Source organism: Oratosquilla oratoria, chromosome 12, assembly GCF_046742065.1.
Source record: "Oratosquilla oratoria isolate Oo_2021 chromosome 12, ASM4674206v1, whole genome shotgun sequence".
Classification (NCBI taxonomy): domain Eukaryota; kingdom Metazoa; phylum Arthropoda; class Malacostraca; order Stomatopoda; family Squillidae; genus Oratosquilla; species Oratosquilla oratoria.
Window position 1 is genome coordinate 16,498,580 of NC_134788.1, and position 23,313 is coordinate 16,521,892.

General features: G+C 43.1%; 1 protein-coding gene across 2 annotated transcripts in view; it reads left to right on the plus strand.

Annotated features, from left to right (window-relative positions):
* The window catches only part of LOC143030578 (uncharacterized), a 40,804-nt gene extending 19,687 nt beyond the window's left edge, over positions 1–21,117 (plus strand). The window contains exons 2-3 of one of the 2 annotated variants that reach the window (XM_076193736.1): positions 18,659–18,892; positions 19,344–21,117. In XM_076193736.1, the coding sequence (XP_076049851.1) occupies positions 18,674–18,892; positions 19,344–19,709 (585 nt within the window). In that variant the 5' untranslated portion in view covers positions 18,659–18,673 and the 3' untranslated portion in view covers positions 19,710–21,117. The remainder of the gene's footprint in view (positions 1–18,658; positions 18,893–19,343) is intronic. The other variant, XM_076193737.1, reaches the window with a different exon arrangement.
* The last annotated feature ends 2,196 nt before the right edge of the window (positions 21,118–23,313 follow it).

The following is a 23,313-nucleotide window of genomic DNA, read 5'->3' on the forward strand; positions in this document are numbered from 1 at the left end:
ACCAGCAGGAATAACAGCAGCAGTGCTTGGACCAGCCTCATACTGGAAACCCTCGAAGTCCCTCTCAGGTACACACTCAGGCCAAAGTTTTCGCCATGCAGAGTTTAATGTCCTATAAGTGACGTTACCCCAAGCTTGGTCTATTATGTTAACACAATTGAGGATATTAAAGTGATCCTTCCAAAATTCTCTAAGGGTCAACTGGGTATCACATGTCACATCAAAACACTTTCGGAAGAGGGCCTTGGTGTACAGTTTTTTAAAGTTAGCAATTACCTGTTGGTCCATAGGCTGGAGTAAGGGAGTAGTATTGGGGGGCAAGAACTTCACCTTGATGAAACTGTATTCATCTGTTAAGTCATCCTCTAGACCTGGAGGGTGTGCAGGGGCATTGTCCATCACTAAAAGGCATTTTAATGGCAACTTCTTTTCTATGAGGTATGCCTTAACTTGGGGAGCAAACACTTCATGGATCCATTCAGTAAAAAATTGTCTTGTGACCCACGACTTAGTGTTAGCTCGCCACATAACTGGTAACTTAGTTTTTATGATGTTATTTCTCTTGAATACACGGGGATTGTCTGAATGATACACTAATAAGGGCTTGATCTTACAGTCTCCACTAGCATTGGCACACAATAACAGCGTTAGCCTGTCCTTCATAGGCTTGTGACCAGGCATTTTTGTCTCCTCCTTTGTGATGTACGTATTGGCCGGCAATTTCTTCCAAAACAGGCCGGTCTCGTCACAGTTAAACACTTGTTCAGGAACATACTCTTCAGCCTTGATGGTCTCGCTGAATTCTGTAACATATTTCTCAGCCGCTGCTTTGTCCGAACTGGCTGCCTCCCCATGCCTGGTAACTCTATGAATTCCCGTTCTATGTCTAAATTTTTCAAACCATCCCCTGCTTGCCTTGAAAGTAAATGAACTAGCACTTTCACCTCCAGTAGTTTTCAATAGATCTTCGTAAATTTGAAGAGCTTTTTCGCAGATGAGAGCTTCACTAATGCTGTCCCCTGCCAACATCTTTTCCTTGGTGAAGATAAGAATCAACTTCTCCATTTCTTCCATTATCTGAGGCCTTTGCTTACTAATTGCTGTCACTCCCATTGCAACATCAGCTTTCTTTAACACTTCCTTATGCTTCAAGATAGTGGAAATGGTTGACTTTGCCATTTCGTACTGCGACGCGAGGTCGGACACTCGTACACCACTTTCATATTTTGCTATAATTTCCTTCTTCAGTTCAATAGTGGTCCTCACTGTTTTCCTCTTTGCCTTCCCCTTATCACTGTCTTTCTTTGGACCCATTATTAAGGGCTAGAGCAACACGAAAAAGTTTAAATCTGGGAAGAAATACTCGAACAAACTGCGTACGTCTTACTCCGCTGGCGGTCTGAGTCGAACTGACGCTTACCCGCTGTTCGAGCTAGTCGAGTACCGAAAATCTGTTCGAGGTCCGATGCATTTTCTACTCGAATTTTTTGGTCGAGCACCGATTTGGTCGAGTATAGAGGCGGTCGAGTACCGAGGTACGACTGTATATTTATCATACAAGTGAATGTTTCACGCAAAAAATAATATACATGAAAACTATTTATAAAATGCTTGCTGAATAGGTGTGGGAGGCTGGTATATGGATCTGCAGAATAGATTTCCACATAGGGGTCAAGGAGTTAAGGAGTCGGAGTTGAAGGAATCAAAGGAGTTGGAGTTGAAGGAATCAAAGGAGTCGGAGTCAGACCTTGTACCATCCGACTCCGCAACCCAGATTACAAAGGAAGAACATGTCAACATGGGACCTTTTGGTCCATAACTAGGTCGGATGCAGAAAAAATAATAAATGCATCAAAGAGTGATTAAATAATATAGATAAATAATAAACATAGATAAGAACATATTTAAATGATGATAATAAACTAAAATAAAATAAATGGCAGGTATTGTAGCATATTCCTTAGGTGTTTATCTAAAGGATTCTTAAAGCTTTGAGCTCTACTAAATAGCACTGATTGGCCCCCAACTCTTGGGGTTGGGGGGTGGTCCCACGACGTAGACGTTGCAGCTCCAGGACCTGGCCATCAGCTCTACGCAGATGGCACCGATCCCCAAGGAGGAGCTACGCCTACCTGGGGGAGTACCACAATCCTTTTTTCCAACACACAATGTTACGTTTTTTCTGCACTGAGGGGTGATTTTCCGGCGATCACCCCTCTTCTACTTTTAGCCGGAGATGTAGAGAGCAATCCTGGGCCCACCACAAAATACACATGCCCAACATGCTCTAAACCCATTACTTCGAGCAGACAGACAAAGGGCTCAGTTCAGTGCAATATGTGCAAAAACTGGGCCCACCTCACTTGTACAACACTTGCTGACACAAACCAATACACAAACACTTGGACATGTTCTACCTGCCCTCCAGTAACCCCACTCCCACCTCCCCAACCACAGCCAACACCCTTACCCACTCCCAATTTCCCTTTGCCCTTACCCCCGATTAGTACTCCCCTTCCTTTGTCCCCGATCTCTCCTTTCCCCCCCTCTGACCCAGATCCTACACCTTCCCCACTACCACCCCAACCTCAACCCCAAACGGCAACATACAACACATACAAAACACACAACATCAACATATTACAACACAACATTGACGGTATTAACACTAAAAAACATGAACTTGAACACTTTCTTAAACAACACAACATACACATTGCGATTTTACAAGAAACAAAACTAAGACACTCACACAAAACACCATCATTTCATAATTACACCACCATCAGACAAGACCGGACTGACGGCAGTGGCGGTGGACTCATCACCCTGATCCACCACTCCATCTGTTTTGTGGACACATCACCCTGATCCACCACTCCATCTGTTTTGTGGACACAAGTGCCACAACCAAAATTCTCCTCCCTACCACAGATAACACAACAGAAACCCAATCCATTCGAATCCGCACAGGCAACAAATCAACACTGACAATAGTTAACATGTACATTCCCCCCCAATCATCCCCCACAGTTCCAAACACCTTCAGACCTCAACTTAGCCAACTAACCTCAATCCCCAACCTGATCATGGGTGGTGACTTCAACGCCAAGTCGTCTGCCTGGTATGTCGACAACCCTGACACAGACAGAGGGCTTGATATACAGACTCAATTCGACTCATTGACTATCATGAACAACACGCATAATCATACACATATCCCATACCAAGCCCTCTACACTCCTTCCTCTCCTGATATCACCTTCTGCTCCCCCTGCCTAACCCCAACAACATCATGGAGAGTGGTCGGAGCCCTTGGCTCTGACCACCTTCCAATCATCATCACCACCAAAACAAGATGCACCCCAGCTGGCCACAGACACACTTACACCAATTACAAGAGAGCTAGCTGGGAAGCTTTTACTGAAGAGACAGAACAACATTTTGAAACACTTAACAGTACACCAATCACAAACATAAACAATGCTGTGCACGCTTTTAATACAATCATACAAAATGCAGACAAGAGATACATCCCTAGAGGCAACAGAAAATCACACAACCCCAACTTCACACCAGAAATCCAAGGCCTCATCAGACAACGTGACACACTTAAACACGATACCCCCACACCTATCCCTCAAAACATAGCAGACCAAATACAAACACTAAACACTGTGATTGCCAATAAAATACATGAACAAAAAACACAAAATTGGCAAAACTTTATCAATACACTTGATCATAAAACAAACACCAGCAAATTGTACAAAACACTCAACAGCATCACACTATCCAACACTAACACTACACGCTCTCATGCAGCAATAATCACAACAACAGATAATCTACCCTCAAACAGACAACAAGCAAACGCACTCGTACGTCATTTTGCACAGACGAGCCATCTTACATCTCACCCTGACGACCGACGCACCATTCGACGTAAGAAAGACTTCCCCACAGACTCAGACTATACACCCTTCATAGACAGTCAGACAAAACTCATAATGCATAATCTCAAGCACTCATCTGCCTGTGGCCCTGATAACATAAGCAACATCCACCTAAAACACATTGGACCACAAGGTATACACGCACTCACAAACATTGCAAACTACAGCTATTCACACAACACTATACCCGACATCTGGAAGCATGGTAAAATAATCACCATTCCAAAACCGAACAAAGACCCAACAATCCCAACATCGCACCGCCCAATCACACTTCTCTGCACCCCCTCTAAAGTCATTGAACGCCTAATACTTAAACTTGTCACACCATATATTCCCCTTGCTGACTCACAACACGGTTTTAGGCCACTACACTCCACAAACACACTTCTGACAAACCTCACACAAAGAATTTTAGATGGCATCAATTCAGATAGGCCCCACCACAGAACACTTCTTATAACATTGGACATTAGTAAAGCTTTTGATGCTATCCCCCGCCACAACCTAACAAATAAAATATATAACACAGACATGCACAATAACACCAAAAGATGGCTGGCCAATTATCTGGCAGGCAGGAATGCTCATGTGTCATATAATGGCCAATCATCGCACATCAGAAACATTAAGAACGGAGTACCACAGGGCTCAGTTCTATCCCCCACATTATTTAATCTATACATGCATGACTTACCCACACCAGACACCTCAGAAATACAAATCTCTTCCTACGCAGATGACATAACAATCACATGCACACATCATAACACAGACAAAGCTGCAGAAATAATCCAGCCTTACCTTGACACACTCAACACATGGTTCATCACAAACAGACTCAAAATAGCTCCAACCAAATCTACAGCAACACTTCTCACCAACTGGACAAAAGAACACAAATACATACCTCATCTCTACATCAACAACACTCTAATACCACACACAAACACACCGAAAATTCTTGGTGTAACATACGATACATCCATGTCTTTCAAACAACACATCACAAACATAAAAAACAAATGCACACCTAGACTTAACGCACTTAAGTCAATCACTGGAACAACATTTGGACAAAACAAAGAAACTAATATAACAATATACAAACAATGCATACGCTCAGTGATGAATTATGCGAGTCCTGCATGGGCTCCTAATCTCAGTGAGACACACCACAACACCCTTCAAATCATACAAAACAAAGCCCTAAAAACAATTACAGGCTGCACAAATACAACACCTACAGACCATTTACACCATGAAACAAAAGTCCTCAAAGTCAAGGACCACCTCGACATGAGAGGCACACAAACACTTGCTGCAGCCACCACAAACACATCACACCCGCTACACTACATAGCAGAACACCCACACACACCAAGAAACATTAAAACTACACCCAAAGACTTTTATTACGCACAGATACTCTCTTCTCTTCCTCCACAACCACCAAATACCAGCCTCCGGAAACATATTCATAATCATATCACTCACCGCTCCATTAACACACTGAAAGACAACACACTGCTGCATGCCAGACCCCCTGATATCCACCCTTCTGAATCCTCTCTCCCACGAAAGGACAGAGTCCACTTGGCCAGACTGCGATGCGGTCACCACCCAGCACTTCTAAGCTACCAGAAGAGGCTGGACGACCGTGTTGTGAACAGCTGCCCAGGATGTAACACTTCACCCCATACCATACAACACATAATGGAAGACTGCATTATACACAATCATGCACGCAAACAACACAACATACACTCTATAAAGGATTTGTGGGAAAACCCAGTTTCGGCTGTGGCCTTCCTTGGGGAGACGGGACTGCTCGGACAGACAGTCTAGGGAACGACAACAACAACTAAATAGCACTGCCTCGGATATGTTTGTGTATGTGTTTACCTAGTTTACCTAGTTGTATTTTACAGGAAGGGGAGCTATGCTCATGGTGTCCTGCCTTTGTATTTTGCAGTGTCTAGTTTGCTCTTAAACTCATGAATGGATTCTGCACACACTATTTTTTTGTCCAGTTTGTTCCAAGTGTCCACCACTCTATGTGGAAAACTGTTCTTCAGATCTCTTGTATAGAGTCTGTAACTCTAGTTTAGCCAGTCTCACTTCATATGATAAGTTTAAAGTGCAGGGGCCATTTTTGTGGCTGCTCTCTGGATTCTTTCTATTTTCTTTATATTCTTTTTGGTACTGGGTGACCGCAATGTCACTGCATATTCTAGTCTAGGCCTTATCAGTGTGACTAATATTTTTTTAATAGTTTCATAGTCGAAATGTGTAAATGCCACTTTTATTGATTTTAACAAGTTATAGGATTCTCCGACAATTTTGTTTATCATAGGACAAGTCGTTTGATATAATTACTCCCAAATCTTTTTCAGATCCCACTTTCTTTACCTCCTTAGTTCCAATTTTATATTGTCCTGATATTCTATTGTGTGTGTGTATTTACCTAGTTGTATTTTGTGGAAGAAGAGCTATGCTCACAGGGATCCGCAGTTGTATCTTTCCGCCTCCAGTTCTTTCTTAAAGTCGTGTATAGTTTTAGCACTCACTGTTTTCTCTTTCAATTTATTCCATGTATCTATCACTCCCTACCCTTTTGACAAAGGGTAGGGAGGTGCTTAGAGTGAACTCTTTAAATGAAAAGGAAAAGAAGGAGTACAAGAAGAAGCTAAAGGAGGAGTGGGAGGGAGTGAAGGATAGAGTAGAGGTAGGTGTGGAGGAGGAATGGGGATGGTTCAAGGAGGGAGTCACAAAGTGTGCAAAGATGGTGTGTGGAACCAAAAGGACAGGAGGAAATAGAAGGAAGGGTAGTGAATGGTGGGATGAGGAAATGAAGAAGGTTGTAGAAGAGAAGAAGCGAGCTTACACAGATTGGTTACAAAATAGGACAAGGGAGTCATATGAGAGGTACAAAGGAAAGAAAAGAGAAGTAAAGAAAAAGGTAAAGTAGGCAAAGAGGAGAGCAGATATAAAATGGGGTAAGAGTATGACAGAAAATTTTGAGAGTAATAAAAAGATGTTTTGGAAAGAAATTAAGAGAGGAAAAGGAGGCGAATCAAGTAGAGAAGAAAAGGTAAAAGGTGCAGATGGAGAGATGATAATGGAAGAGAGGGCAGTAAGGGGAAGATGGGCAGAATATTTTATGGAGTTGCGAAACGTGAAGGAGGATAGGGAGGGAAAGATAGCTGCAGTGGGAAATGCTAAGAAAATGAGTGATGAGTGAGGAAAATGGAGGAGAAATAAGGAAGGATGAAGTGAAGGCAGCTGTTAAGGTGATGAAAGCAGGTAAAGCACCTGGTCTGGATGGATGCCATGCAGAATGTCTCAAAAAAGGAGGTACAGTGATGGACTGGTTGGTGAGGTTATTTAATGTTTGCTGGAGAGAGGGTAGAGTGCCGGAGGACTGGAGGAGTGCTTGTATAGTGCCACTTTACAAGGGAAAGGGGGACAAGTGTGAATGTAGTAGTTTTAGAGTGATTAGCTTGTTAAGTGGAGTTGGGAAGGCTTATGGGAGGATCTTGATTGAAAGGATTAGGAGAGGAACAGTGTGGATTTAGGACAGGTAGAGGTTGTGTAGATCAGATCTTTGTGATAAGACAGAAATGTGAGAAAGCTATAGGAAAGGGGAAGGATGTTTTTTGGGCCTTTATGGATCTGGAAAAGGCTTATGACAGGGTAGACAGAAAGGCACTGTGGGAGGTTATGCGGATATAAGGTATAGGAGGAAAGCTTCTGGGAGCTGTCAAGAGTTTTTATGAGAGTAGTAGAGCTTGTGTCAGGATTAGAAATGGAGAGAGTGAGTGGTTCGAGGTAAAGGTGGGACTTCGTCAAGGATGCGTCATGTCACCCTGGCTGTTCAACTTATACATGGATGGGGTAGTGCGAGAGGTAAATGCAAGGGTAGTGGGTCAGGGATTGGAGATAGTTAAAGAAAATGGAGAAAAGTGGGAGGTGAGCCAGTTGTTTGCTGACGACACTGCGATTGTGGCAGGATCGGAGGAGGGATTGAGGAAGTTGGTGACAGAGTTTGGGAGAGTGTGTGATAGAAGAAAGCTGAAGATATATGTGGGTAAAAGTAAGGTGATGAGATGTACAAGGGGTGAAAGTGGCAGTAATCTGGAAGTGAGCATTAAGGGAGAGCAACTGGAGGAAGTGGATAGTTTTAGATATTTGGGTGCAAATGTGGCAGGAAAAGGTGGAGTAAAGGTAGATGTAGAATGTAGATTGAGAGAAGTGAGTAAATGCCTTGGTGGATTAAAAAGTGTAATGAGAAATAGAAATTTGGGAATGGATACTAAGAGGAGACTGTATGAAGGAGTGATTGTGCCAACAGCACTGTATGGAGCAGAAACATGGAACATAAGAGAAGAAGAGAGAAGGAGCTTGAATGTGTTTGAGATGAAGTGTCTGAGAAGTATGATGGGGGTTACTAGGCTAGATAGAGTGAGAAATGAGGAGGTGAGGAGGAGAACAGGGGTGGAAAGGGAGTTGGGAGATAGGGTGGATGAAAGAGTATTAGGATGGTTTGGACACATGGAAAGAATGAGTGAAGAAAGACTAGTAAAAGAGGTATGGAAAGCAGATGTGGAGGGAGTGAACATGAGGAGACGTCCTAGGATGAGATGGATGGATGGGGTGAAGGGGGCTTTGGGGAAGAGGGGAATGTCTGTTGAGGAAGGACGGGAGAGGACAGAAGACGGGGAGGACAGAATGGTTGTATATGGAAGATGATGTGATGCATGAGGTGGAATGGGCGGGGGGATGGGGGGTGAGGTAGTGTGTGTGAGCAAAATTTTGACGCAGCCCGAAGGGATTTCTCCCCGTCTTCTCCTTTATATGGGGGAACAGAGAGGGGGGGTCACCGATTTATGAAGCGGCCTTGCTGTGGATGTGCTGTGTCTTACGACACTGCTTCTGACCCAGGGCAGTGGACAAGGTGCAGGGATGACCCGTCATCTAGGAGGTGCTAAGATGGGAGGGAGGGTGGAGGGGTGTGGAGTGTTTTCAGGGATGGAATGGGTGGGAATGATTTTATGCCTTTTCCTTTTTGGCTACCTCCCTAGTAAGGGGGAAAAAGCCTTGGTATATGTATGTATGTATCTATCACTCTATGTGGAAATCTATTCTTTTTCAGATCTCTTCTGTAACTCTCCTTCTTAAGTTTTATCTTGTGTCCCCTTGTATTTCTTCTGTCCCATTTAAGTAGATCATCCCTGTCAAGGATTTCCATCCCTTTCATAATTCTATATATGGATATCAAATTGCCTCTTTCTCTTCTTTGCTCCAGAATTAATAATTTTAGTTTGTCCAATCTTTGTTTATATGTCAGCATACTCAGTGTTGGTGCCATCTTTGTTAGTGCTCTTTGAATTATTATTATTATTATTATTATTTTTATTTGTTTATTTATTTATTTATTTATTTATTTTTTTGTACTGGGTGTCCATAGTGCCGCTGCATACTCAAATATTGGTGTTATCAGTGTAAATAGGATTTTCTTCACCATCTTCTCGTCCAGGTAGTCAAAGGCCACTTTCATTGATCTTATTAAGTTGCAGGTTTCTCCAACTATTTTGTTTACATGTTTGTCTGGTGTCATGTCATTTGAAATGATCACTCTTAGGTCTCTTTCTGAATTTACTTTTGTAACTTCTTTTGTTCCAATTTTGCATTTACCAGATATTGTATTTTTGCTTTTTCCAAATTCCATTATACTACATTTTTTAATGTTGAAATTGACTTCCTTCTTTTTAACTCCAGTGCCAGACTTTGTCCAGATCTCCCTGAAAAGATTTACAGTCTTCTTCATTACTCACTCTCTTCAATAGTTTTGCATCATGTGCAAAGAAGTTTATGTAGCATTTAATTCCTTCATCCATATTGTTTATATAAATAGCAAACATTATCGGAGCCAATACTGAGCCTTTGGGCACTCCACTTATCATGTCTACCCATTTTGAGTTCTTTTCTCTAAGTATCACTCTCAATTTTCTTCCTTTCAAGAAGTGTCCCATCCATTCCAATAATTTTCTCTGTATTCCACCTATTAGTTCAATTTTTCTTGGTAGTTTTTTGTGTGGTACTTTGCTGAAAGCCTTTTGTAGGTCCCAGTGGCAGATCCAGGATAAAAATTTGGGGGGGGCTAACCTGAATTCCTTCCTCTGAGTAGTCTGATGTATCAGAAGTCTGAGGTATACTTAACTTGATAATGTTTTTCAGATTTTTCTGTATTTTAGACATATATAATAGAATGTATATTCGTTTTATATTGTTACACGCTTGTGCTAGTCAGTGATAAGGCACTGGCACACTTGTACTCTCGCATAGAGAGAAATTATTGCAGGATCCGTGTGTAGTGTTAGTGCACATGGACTCATGGAAGTAATAAAAAAAAAGTAGCTTTAAAAACCAGAAATACAAACAAAAACGTGTATGAACTTCTGAACCTGTTAATAAAAGTATCTAAATTACATTAATAACACAGCATTGTTCATGGGATCTCACACGAACATCAACCTCCTGTTTTTTGGGGCAAATACATTGATTACACTATTTCAATATTGATTTCATTGTGAACGCCGAGTAGCGCCAGGCCGTTGAGGCGATCTTGACCCATAGTATTCCTTAGGTAGGTCTTCAGTCGCTTCAGGGTTGAAAATGAACGCTCGGCCTCTGCGTTCGAGACTGGGAGCGTGATCAAAACTCGGAGGAGCTTGGCCAGGTTCGGATACATTCGGGTCTGGGCGTGGGCCAGGGCATCTCCAATGGATTCGAACTTCATTGTTGTTGAATACCAGCGCTCTGCTTCTGCCTTCACGAGGCTCAAGGTCTCGATGTCAGCCTCATAAACCTTTGCCGCTTCCAGTACAGCAGCAACATCTCCATCAACGCTGCTGAGCAGATTCTTGATCTTGAAGCCAACAGGAATAGTATCATTCCTGAACCGGGTCTGCAGCTCAGTCAATACATGGTCGAGGAATGGGACATATACAGATCTTCGGTAATACTCCTCAGCTGTCTGGAAGGGTAAATTCGATCGCTGCGTTTGGCGTTTGCAAACTCGAGGTACAGGAATGGTATCGTGTGATGAACCGATCTCCTGAAGGAGCCCCTCTGCCTTCTTGAAGATGTCCTGGAAGCTGGTCAGTGCACCTTCCCTGGTCTTGTTTAGATGCGTCACCACATCACCAATCGTAGCGTACGCTGAGACTAGATTGACCATAGGGGACTGCAGGGCTCGGCTCGGCTCCACAGTGTGAGCTAGCACAGACTCAGCGACGGCGAGACCAATCAGAAAGCGCAGCTCTCGGATTGCTATTAGTAGTAGTCCCGCCGTTGCGTCCGAGTTGCTCTCGTTCTCTAGAAAGACGGCAATAACTGGCAGGAATTCCATAAACACAATGACTGAGTCGTGTCGCTCAAACCATCTAGTAGCGCAGAGGCTGACCAGCTTCTTCCGCTTCGTGGACGTGTGGTCTTTGACGAGCTCAGTAAACCTCATCGAGCGCCATTATTTCTTCCATTTTAGGGGATCCTTCCTGTTGACTATCATCCCACAATTGTGAGCTTTCAATTGTAAATACAGACTTAACGTGTCTGGTCGTTACTTCAACCATTTCTACATCTTCTGTGTATTCTTGATTTCCTTTAGTTTGTCGTTTATATGTCTGTAGAACAGTTTAGGTTGATCTTTGCATTTTGCTATTATGTCATTTTCATAGTTTCTTTTTTCCTCTCTTCTTATGTCTACGTATTCATTTCTCAGTTTAATGGATGTTTGCCCTTTGGTCTCTCTCTCTCTCTCTCTCTCTCTCTCTCTCTCTCTCTCTCTCTCTCTCTCTCTCTCTCTCTCTCTCTCTCTTTTTTTTTTCCCCAATCTTTGTCTCTTTTGACTTTAGCATCGCTACACTTTTTATTATACCAGCACTTTATGTACTCCCTTTTCTGTTTCCACTTAGGTACATATTTGTTTGTTCCCTCTATATATTTCTTTGAAAATGTTCCATTTCTCTTCTGTCTTTGTTTCATCATTTGCACATTTTTCCCAACAGGCATTTTGGAAAAAATTTCCTAAGTTTTACAAAATTCAGTTTTGTACATCAGTCTTCCTTCTCTATGTTTCTCGTTCCTTCTCACCACATTTTGTTCCTTAAGTTCGATCTCTATTAGTTTGTGGTCACTCTTCCCAAATGGTGTTTTATAATTTATTTCTTCCACTGTTTCTGGTTCAGAGGTGAATGCCAAATCTAGTCTCGATGGTTCTTCGTTTTGTCTAAATCTAATATTTTCTTTAACCCATTGCGTTAATGTGTAATCTATGGTCATATCCAGTAGGACATTTCACCAGAGTTCGTCTCCACCTCCCATAGTCAATTCTTCCCAATTTATTTCCTTTGCGTTAAATTCACCCATAATCACTATATTTTCTCCATATTTCAGTGTCTCGGTTAATTCATTCTCTGTATCTTCTAGTAATTTTGAGTGTTCGCTGTCAGTCCAGGTCTTAGTTTTTGGTGGCACATAAACAACTATGAACCTTCTACTTTTCATACTGCTGTTTTCGACCTTAACTGTGATTAATTCCACATTATCTTTTCCTTCTGCTGCCTTTATCACATTTAGGCTCTTACTAGTCAATAGCATGACTCCTCCCCCCTGTTTGTCTGTCCTATTTTTTGACCAAATGTTGTATAATCCATGTCCCACCATACTTGATTGTATTGGACCTTTCAGTTTTGTCTCTGTAATTCCCATCATTTCAGGTTTCTCTATTGATAGATAGTCATTCAGTTCGTTTAATCCTGATATACCGTCCATATTTGTATATGCCACTTTTAATTTTTTCTTCTCTTCTCTTCTTTGGTTTAAGTTTCCATTTTTCTGATGTACCATTTTCTCATTCTCAGATCTAGCACTCAAAAAAACAAAAAAAAAAAACAAAAAAATTTTCAGTCTCCGTTTTCTTAGCCTCGCTTCTCGGTTCCCTATCTTTCTCTAATTCCTTGGGATTCATTTCCTTTTTTATCCAAACATTGTGTGTGTGTGAATGAAAGTGTATGTCAGACTGAATTGTAGAAAGCACTTGTCCTCGAGGGGGCCGGCAGATGTTGCGTGGTTGCTGTGGGGCCGCTCTTACCTCTTGGACCCCCCCCTCCTCCCCTCATGTAGGTCCTCTTTGTTACAATGTCAAGCAGGCCCTAAATGATCAATATTATTGCATAATATTCTGTATCATACAGGATTGTTGACAGTGTAGGGATGGTTCATAATGGGATAGGAGATCATGATCTCTGGAACCACGTATTAGTCATGACCCAAATGGCAGATGGTGTTGGGCCAGTGTTCTGTAATACCATAAAATACAAAATATTGTGCAGCAATATCAATCATGTAGTGCTTACTGAACAACAGAGGTTATGATTAGGGTCGTGTCAGGAAGCTTCCACCGCTTGCGGTGCTAAACACGGCAAAATTAATTGCAACTGTATGATTTATCACCAAGTGTTCAGAGTATTTTAGTCTGAATGTACGAGGGTAAGTCGTTTTGACATGTTTAGGATGGGAGAGGAGGTGTTGAGGGCACAAATTAAGACTTCTACTCTTCTATCTATCCATCTTTATACCAAGAGCCTTTTTCCCCCTTATAAGGGAGGTAGCCAAGTCAAGGGCACATACCTACTCCCACCCATTCTGCTCCCATCTACTGCCCTTTCCACTCCCCTCTCCCACATTAGCTCCTTGTGGATGACAGATCATCCCTGCATCCTGCCCACTGCCCTGTGTCAGAAGCAATGTAGCAAGACACAGCACATCCACAGCAAAGCTGCTTCACTTAATCAGCAACCCCTTGTATCCTACTACTCTGAAATTATAAAGAAAATAAAATGAAAAAATCAGTTTAAGAATAATTCTCTTAAGAGCACAAGAATAAAGAATTAAATATCCTTGCAAAGAGGACCATGCAAACAGGAGACCATTTGGTCCATAACTAGGTCGGCTGCAAAAAAAATTATGATAATGATGAATAGATAAAAATATATAGATCATAAATAAGACAAACTGTCACCTCCATCTAGAGGTGCAGTCTTGAGGGGCTGATGTTTGATCCCCAGACAAGGCCCAGGATTTCTTTGTATCAACTTCGTTTTCACTCCAACTTTTTACGTAATGAGAGCTGGAAGCCAACTACAGCTTGCCTTCTCTTCCTCATCATCATCATCATCATTCTTCTACTCCACATTCTCTTCGTTCTCCTCCCCATTCTTCTACTCCTTCTCCTCCTCCTCCTCCTCATTCTTCTCCTCATTCTCTTCATTATCATCCTTCCTCCTCTGCTTCCTCCTTGTCCTGCTCCTCTTCCTCCTTCTACTCCTTCTCCTACTCCTCTGCCTCCTTCCACCCTCCTCCTCCTCCTCTGCCCTCTCCTCCTCATTCTCCTCCTCCTATCATCACATCCTCCTCCTCGTTCTCTTCATTCTCCTCCTCCTCCTATCATCACATCCTCCTCCTCCTCCTCCTCTGCCCTCTCCTCATTCCAAAGGATTACAAAGGAGGAGCATGGCTGGCAGGAGACCTTTTGGTCCATAACTTGGTCAGATGCGGAAAAATGTAATAATGATAAATAAATAAAAGAAAAAGAAAAATTATAATAATATAAATGATAAAATAAATTCATAAGTATAGTTAAATAATAAACAAACAGGTAAATGGTAAATAATAATAAATTGACAGATAACTAGTAATAAATTAATATCAAGCAAGTAATAATAAACAAACAAATAATATTAAATAAATGGCTGGCATTACAGCATCTTGGTTAGGTGTTTATCTAAATGAATCTTAAAGCTTCAAACTGAACTACATTGCACTTCCTCTGCAGGAAGTTTGTTCCATTCATTAACTACATGGTTGACGAAGTTGTTACTACCCACTTCTGAATTAAATCTATTTCCTGACAGTTTGAGACCATTATTTCTCGTCAGATTCTCATTCAGTGTGAAAATTTTGTCACTTTTGATGTCAATTCCCTTTAGAATCTTAAATACCTGTATCAAGTCACCTCGGAGTCTACGCTATTTTAAGGAAGAGAAGATTCATGTGTTTTACTCCTTCACCACATCCTCCTCCTATCATCACCCCACCCTCCTCTGCCTCGTCCTCCTCCTCCTTCACCTCCTCCACTCCTTATCCTCCTCCTCCCCCTCCTTATCTTCTTCCTCCTCCTTTTACCATCTGATGACATAGAAAACATCCCATGTCGATACAATACGAACAACATTCCAAATGTTTCTGTAAGGGAGAACCCAAGGGATTCCTCCCCTTTTGGGTCTGCGGGATTTCAGTCTCGGAATCTCGAGGCAACAGCAAATATTATTCCTCCCCCATTATCCGTTGCCCTTATCGTACCTTTCCAGCAAATCCCTTCCTCTCCTAATGTTTGGCACTATTTTTTGTTATTTCTTATATTTTATTATTATGTGCTGTGGTACTATTTATTATTTCATATATTATTATTATTATTATGTACTGTGTTTTGAGACTCTGCTTCTGACCTAAGGCAGTGGGTGAGATGCAGGGATGACCCGTCATCCAGGAGGAGGGAAGGAGGGAGGGAGGGGTGGTGAGTGGGAGTAGAGTATGTTGAGGATAAAATGGGTGGGATTGGATTTCATGCCTTCGTTTTTGGCTACCTCCCTTATAAGGGGGAAAAAGCCATTGATATATATATATATATATACACATATATACAGGGTTGCGGAGTCGGATGGTATAAGGTCTGACTCCGACTCCGAATCCGACTCCTTTGATTCCTCTGACTCTGACTCCTTAACTCCTTGGCCCCTACATGGAAACCTATTCTGCAGATCCATATACCAGCCTCCCACACCTATTCAGCAAGCATTTTATAAATATTTTTCATGTATATTATTTTTTGTGAAACATTCACTTGTATGATAAATATACTCGCATATACACTCACCCAGCTTTATATATATATATATGCACACAAGCACGTATATTCATATAAACATATATATATTAAATATATAATGGTATTATTTATGCTCATGATCATCTACCAGCTTATGAGCACTTTCAAATCTGTCATGGCAGAGTTGCCACTTCCAGCTATATATATTTGTTTTTGATTTGTGCCCCTCCCCTCCCCCTCCAAAAAAAATCATCTGTTATTTCGTTTGTCCATTCTCATAAACCTTCCATCACAATATTAGGAAAAAATGTGACAAATCATGATGAGGAAAGGTTAATGGAGGATGCCCTACCTAGTACTTACTGCAGAATTAATTTCACCATGTTATCATAAAAACCTGGAATCAGTTCAGGAAAGAGAGAGACAACCTTCCCCTGTGCACACTGTTCATAGCTGCTGTTGTTCCTCCCCTTTTTAGTTATCACCAAATGCTGTGACATGCTCTGATGTCATTCCCATCTGGCCTCTGAGACTGGTCAAAGTTTATCTCAGGGGATTATCCTAGCATGACATAGCTCCTACAAAACAGTAAACCACACAAAAACACTTCATTGACTTTTATATACATGAAGACATACGTGCATAGTGCATACATAGTGGATATTTACTATTGTCTACACTGTCATGTACATGTGTACATGATGGAGTTCTAGATGTTAACATAATTTGAATTAATTAGACTGTCAACAAAGGTAAAGTAGCTGGTTTAAATTATTTAAAGATAAAAATCATCTCTGCCAGTTGACAAATTATTCAGGAATTTCAATTAATAATTATATTGAATATTTATTAAAGATAGAAATACATTCCACTGGCTATAAGTCCCATAGTATAGAATGAATGAAATATTAATACAAACTACATTCTGGAAACTTCTATAAATGGTACATATCATGTAACTAGCTATAAAACTATTCTAAACTGGATGGTTATTAAATTTTCTCAACACAAAACATATAAAATTGTTTAGATTTTTTAAACTTGGAATAATGAGACCTACTGCTTTCTATTTGCACAATAGCAACAACTTATTTCACAGTGCACATCTATAGACAGTATTTTACAGCTGGACTTATGGAGTCAGTCGGATAAAAAAAATTCCGACTCCGACTCCTAGTACTCTTAGTTATCCGACTCCGACTCCCAGCTAAAACCTCCAACTCTCTCTGACTCCGACTCCGACTCCACAACTCTGTATATATATATATATCTGTGTGTATGTGTTATTTTGACAAATGGAAATAAACTCCACAGCAAGGATTTGAACCTTTGCCGTAGTGACTGCTTATTCTGAAACAAAGGCGATAGCATTTGTCAAAATGACACACAACTTGTAGGATGGCTCACCATAATAAAGACTCGGTGAAATTAGAAGAAAGACTGAGCTGCCCTAGTACTGTCGGGGAACCTCCAGGTCAAGAATCGGGTGGTTCCTTTTATAGTACGGCCTGGGTGGCTCAATGCTATCGCCTTTGTTTTAGAATAAGTAGTCGCTATGGCAAAGGCTCAAGTCCTTGTGGTGGAGTTTATTTCCATATACACTCAAACCTCGTTCATCCGGCCTTCACATATCTGGATTTCTGTTTATCTGGACGTTTTGAAGCAGCTGGGCAGCTAAATATTATTTTCAAAAATAATAGCTGCCTGAAAAACCGAAAAACCACCACGTACGTGAGGCGAACGATACTGAGTTACAGTAGTTTGAAATGTAAACACCAGATGGCGCGCGGCGGGGTATATAAACGATGCTAGTCGTGGAGTGAAGGCCATACAACACCTATTTACAATACGCTACTATACAGTCCTACGAATACACCTGTGTCATCATGCCTAATAAAGTCGTGAAACGAAAGCGAGTTGTTCTAACAGTGCGGCAAAAATTGGACTTAATCATGAAACTTGAGGAAGGAGTAAATGTAAGAAATGTGTGTGACGAATTTGGTTGATGATGTGCGTGAATGGCTGGAGGAGCAAGATGAAGTTCAGGGACACCATGAAATGAACGACAACGAAATCATTGCCTCTGTAACCGGTGAAGGGGAGGACAGCAGCAGTGAAGAGGAGCCAGATTTGAACGTGAAGAAAGTTAGGCTTTCTCAACTCCTCCCATACGTCGATGCCTTACTTGATTATACAACAGCACCATCCCTGAAACTGCCTCACATTATAGATCTCTGAGAATGTTGAGGAAATTGATCATCAAGGAGCAGCACCAGGCAGGTTGTCAAGGAAAAATAACGAGTTGTTTCACTTCTGCACCACCAACTCAAGTCTGTGAACCTGGCCCATCACAAGATGCAAGTACCTCACCACCGGATTTCGAGGGATTTTCATCTGATGAAAACAAGTAAAGAACACTTCTTTCAACCTCAAACCAATGTGTTATGTTCCACTATATGTTGAGGTTAGATGAAGGGTGAGTTTGGGTTTATAATTTTGTATTTCGGACTAAAATAAAAACATTTTCAATATCCGGATTTTTTCATTATCCGGACAGGTAGCTGCACCAATTAATCCGGAAAAATGAGGTTTGAGTGTGTGTGTGTGTGTGTGTGTGTATATATATATATATATATATATATGTATATATAATATATATATATATATGATATATTTATGTATTACATAATCCCTTCCCTTTTCTTCCCATCTTCGTCTTTATCGTACAATTACATGTGGCGACTTTCAGAGTGAGGTGGTCCAGATGTGCAACTTGTACGGAACCGTCCGCCATGTGCGTTTCTCCTCTGGAGCGTCCTCCTCCTCGGAGGGCGGTGGCAGTCTCCCTGGGAGGTCCCCTGGCAGTGCGAGGTCATCCTTCAGAAGGAGGAGCCCGTGCGGGGCCGACAGGAGCAGCACTGCCGGTAGAGGGGACGCCTCGCGACCCTCCTGCTACGTCGACTTCTGCAGGGACGAGGATGCGGTGAGTCCTCCAGGTGCTGAGGGAAGAAGGTGCAGGTCTTCGGTGTTGCTTCCCACCTCTCTCTCTCTCTTGCGTGCTCTCTCTCCCCCTCTCTCTCTCCATCTCTCTCCCCATCTCTCCCTCTCCATCTCTCTCCCCATCTCTCCCTCTCCCTCCTCTCTCCCTCTCTCCACCATCTCTCTCTTCATCTCTCCACCATCTCTCCCTCTCTCCCTCTCTCCACCATCTCTCTCTCCCTCTCTCCACCATCTCTCCTCCTCTCTCCCCCATCTCTCTCTCCCACCTTCATCCAGAATTAAAAGAAGCAACGGGGGTCAGTGTTAGTGAACATGAGACAAAATACGTAAAAAATGACAAAGTTACGTATCGTGCGCTAAAAGGGTGAAGTGATTTTATACTTGCATATATTTTAGGCATACAGATCTTTTCTTACTTATTTTCCCCCCCACAGCAGATGTGCGAGAGCTGCTTAATCAGCATCAGTTTGCGTAACTATTGGCTACACATCAAGGGCTTCCAAGGCATTCCGTTTGTGACTGCTACGGAGTACCATAAAGGGCACGACACCTCGAGGGAGTCCTGCCCAAGGAAAGGGAGTACTCCGTACCCCAAAGGTAGTGCTAGAGGCAAAAAGGCTTCCACTGTAGTCAAGGCTGGCCGAGGTGCTGCAGAATGTGACGAATGGGTGAGGGAAGGAAGAGGAAGAAAAGGAATCGGTTGCATTGCGGAACCCGTTGAAGGGGCAGTAGGAGGAGAAGAACTGAATCCTGAGGCATTTGTATTCATTGGGGGAACCTGTCGTAGACATATCATCTAACGGAAACTGTGACCAGAACCTGGAAAACACAGGCATCGAGGAACTCAGCCAGGGTGTTGACGAGACACTCGGGGCCACCGACGCCCCACATGATGCAGCCCAAACTTGGGAAGATCTCTTAATTGAAGTATGCGGAAACTTATTTCCAGAACATGAAGGACGTCAGGAACCCGGAAGTGATAGACCTCGGGAACCTGTTCCTTGGGAGACCTTACTGAAAGGGTACATGTCGGAAGATCAGGTAGATCGATACGTACATCCCGTTCCCACAGTGAGTCACGAGTCCAATACACAGGAGTTTGATAACCAAGGAAGATGTATTGACAGATTCTGAGCCTGCGGAGGTTAGTGCCGGGATGTCCACAGCTGTAGAAGACTTGCCGCAGGAGCCTGAGTTTACGAATCCAGTGCCAAGGAATATCTTGCCTGAAGAACTGACGTCTGAAGAAGAATTTCAGAAGGATGAGCATCCAGGTGTGAATCGGAACCAAGCGACCTGAGAGGAATTTTATCTTCAGGTTCAGGAGGTTCCTTGTTTAGATGAAGCCAAAGTTCTCGATCCTTCCCTCGGAAACAGAGCAGAAGCAAGCTTGGACCGCAAAAAGGTCACGTGTAAAGCTAACAACGAGGTTTCTAATTCGGCCAAAGAAATCGCTGATAATTACGACAGAGCCGAGGTTGCTGTGTGAGAAGGTGCAGGAGTTGTTTGTGTAGAGGTAGTGAAGGCTAAGTACGGACTGACATTCTATGACCATGAAGAGTCCTTTGTGGATTTGTTTAGCTGGAACGATACTGAAAAACCTGCTTTGAAGTATTGGGAGAGCACAGAAGACCCAGACGTTTCTTCTCGACATAACCCGTGCCCTCCAACAAGCATGATCGAATGTCGTGCAGAAGACAAGTTGAGTAAAAGCGATTCCAACGGAAAATGTTCCTCTCATAGTCTTGATGCTTCTCCCGCTCCTTCCTCCTCTCCCTCAGCCATTTTGTCCTCTGCCACCTCTCCTAACCCCTTGACGTTGACGGTGAATCAACGAAGTATCCTCTGCTCCTCCGATAACCCACAAGAGTCACTATCCCAGCAGACGACAGCCTCCAGTTCTGGGGCAGAGAACGTAGATGTAGGGAAAGTCGTAAAGAAGAACCATAAGAAGGGTTTGGATACTAAGAGAGGTGGCAGTAATGCCTCGTCTGGTAAGTTCAGTGGAGACTTTTGTTTGTGTGTATATCCAGGAGATGCCAAGATAAGAGGGAGGGAAGAGGGTGGAGGGGAGCGGAGTGTGATAGGGATGGAATGGGTAGGAGTGGTTTTTGTGCCTTTGTTTTTTGGCTACCTCCCTTGTAAGGGGGAAGAAAGCCTTTGGTATATGGATGTATGAATGTGTAATTGGGCCATACATTAGCCCAATTAGTGTGATTCCTGGGACATGCTTTGGGCATTGTTGCATTTTTAGGGTTATATATATGTATATATATTATTATTATTATTATTATTTAAATTTTGAAAGTAATAAAAAATATTTTGGAAAGAAATTAAGAGAGGAAGAGGAGGCGAATCAAGTAGAGAAGAAAAGGTAAAAGGTGCAGATGGAGAGATGATAATGGAAGAAAAGGCAGTAAGGGGAAGATGGGCAGAATATTTAAGGGAGTTGCTAAATGTGAAGGAGGATAGGGATGGAAAGATAGCTGCAGTGGGAAATGCTAAAGAAATGACCGTGATGAGTGAGGAAAATGGAGGAGAAATAAGGAAGGATGTAGTGAAGGCAGTTGTTGGGATGGTGAGGGTGGGTGAGGCGCCTGGTCTGGATGGATGCCATGTAGGATATGTGAGAGGAGGAGGTACAGTGATGATGGACTGGCTGGTGAGGTTATTTAATGTTTGCTGGAGAGAGGGTAGAGTGCCGGAGGACTGGAGGAGTGCCTGTGTAGTTCCACTTTACAGGGGAGAAGGGGACGAGTGTGAGTGTGGTGGTTTTGGAGGGATTAGCTTGTTAAGTGTAGTTGGGAAGGTTTATGGGAGGATCTTGATTGAGAGGATTAGGAGAGGAAGAGAGGGAGTAATTGGTGAGGAACAGTGTGGATTTGGGACGGGTGGGGGTTGTGTGGATCGGGTTTTTGTGGTAAGACAGATATTTGAGAAAGCTATAGGAAAGGGGAAGGATGTTTTTTTTTTGCTTTTATGGATCTGGAAAAGGCTTGTGACAGGGTAGACAGGAAGGCACTGTGGGAGGTTTTGCGGATTTACGGGATAGGAGGAAAGCTTCTGGGAGCTGTCAAGAGTTTTTATGAGGGTAGTAGAGCTTGTGTCAGGATTGAAAATGGAGAGGGTGAGTGGTTTGAGGTAAAGGTGGGACTTCGTCAGGGATGCGTTGTGTCGCCCTGGCTGTTCAACTTGTACATGGATGGGTGGGTGCGGGGGTGGTGCGAGGGGGTTGGAGATGGTTGAAGAAAATGGAGAGGAGTGGGAGGTGAGCCAGCTGTTGTTTGCAGACAACACAGCGCTTGATGCAGGATTGGAGGAGGGATTGAGGAAGTTGGTGACAGAGTTTGGGAGAGTGTGTGATAGAAGAAAGCTAAAGATAAATGTGGGTAAAAGTAAGGTGATGAGATGTACAGGGGGTGAGGGTGGTGGTAGACTGGAAGTGAGCATTGGGGGAGAGCGACTGGAGGAGGTGGATGGTTTTGGATACTTGGATGTGAATGTAGCGGGAGAGGGTGGAGTGGGGGTGGAGGTGGAATGTAGATTGGGAGAAGCAAGTGAATGCCTTGGTGGATTGAAGGGTGTAGTGAGGAATGGACATTTGGGAGGGGATGCTGGGAGGAGACTGTGTGGGGGAGGAGTGATTGTGCCGGCAGCACTGTGTGGGGTGGAAGCATGGAATGTAAGAGAGGAGGAGAGAAGGAATTTGAATGTGTTTGAGATGAGTTGTCTGAGAGGTGTGGTGGGGGTTGCTGGGCTGGATGGAGTGAGAAATGAGGAGGTGAGGAGGAGAACAGGGGTGGAAGGGGGGTTGGGAGGTGGGGTTGATGAAGGAGTGTTGGGATGGTTTGGACATGTGGGGGGGACTGGTAGGGGGGTGTGGAGGGAGTGAGCATGGGGGGACGTCCTGGGGTGGGGTGGGTGGATGGGGTGAGGGGGCTTTGGGGAGGAGGTGGGTGTCTGTTGAGGAAGGAGGGGAGAGGACGGAGGGTGGGGGTGAATGGAGAGTGGTTGTATGTGGATGGGGGGGATGGGGGGTGAGGTAGTATGTGTGAGCAAAATTTGACACAGCCTGAAGGGATTTCTCTCCATCTTCTTATATGCATGGGGGAATGGAGAGAGGGGGTTGCCGATTTGATGAAGCGGCCTTGCTGTGGATGTGCTGTGTCTTGCAACGCTGCTTCTGACCCAGGGCGGTGGACAAGGTGCAGGGATGATCCGTGGTCCAGGAGGTGCTAAGATTGGAGGGGTGTGGAGTGTATTTAGGGATGGAATGGGTGGGAATGATTTTATGCCTTTTCCTTTTTGGCTACCTCCCTAGTAAGGGGGAAAAAGCCTTGGTATATGTATGTGTGCATGTATGTATTATTATTATTATGTGGGAGTGGATTTTTGCCTTTGACT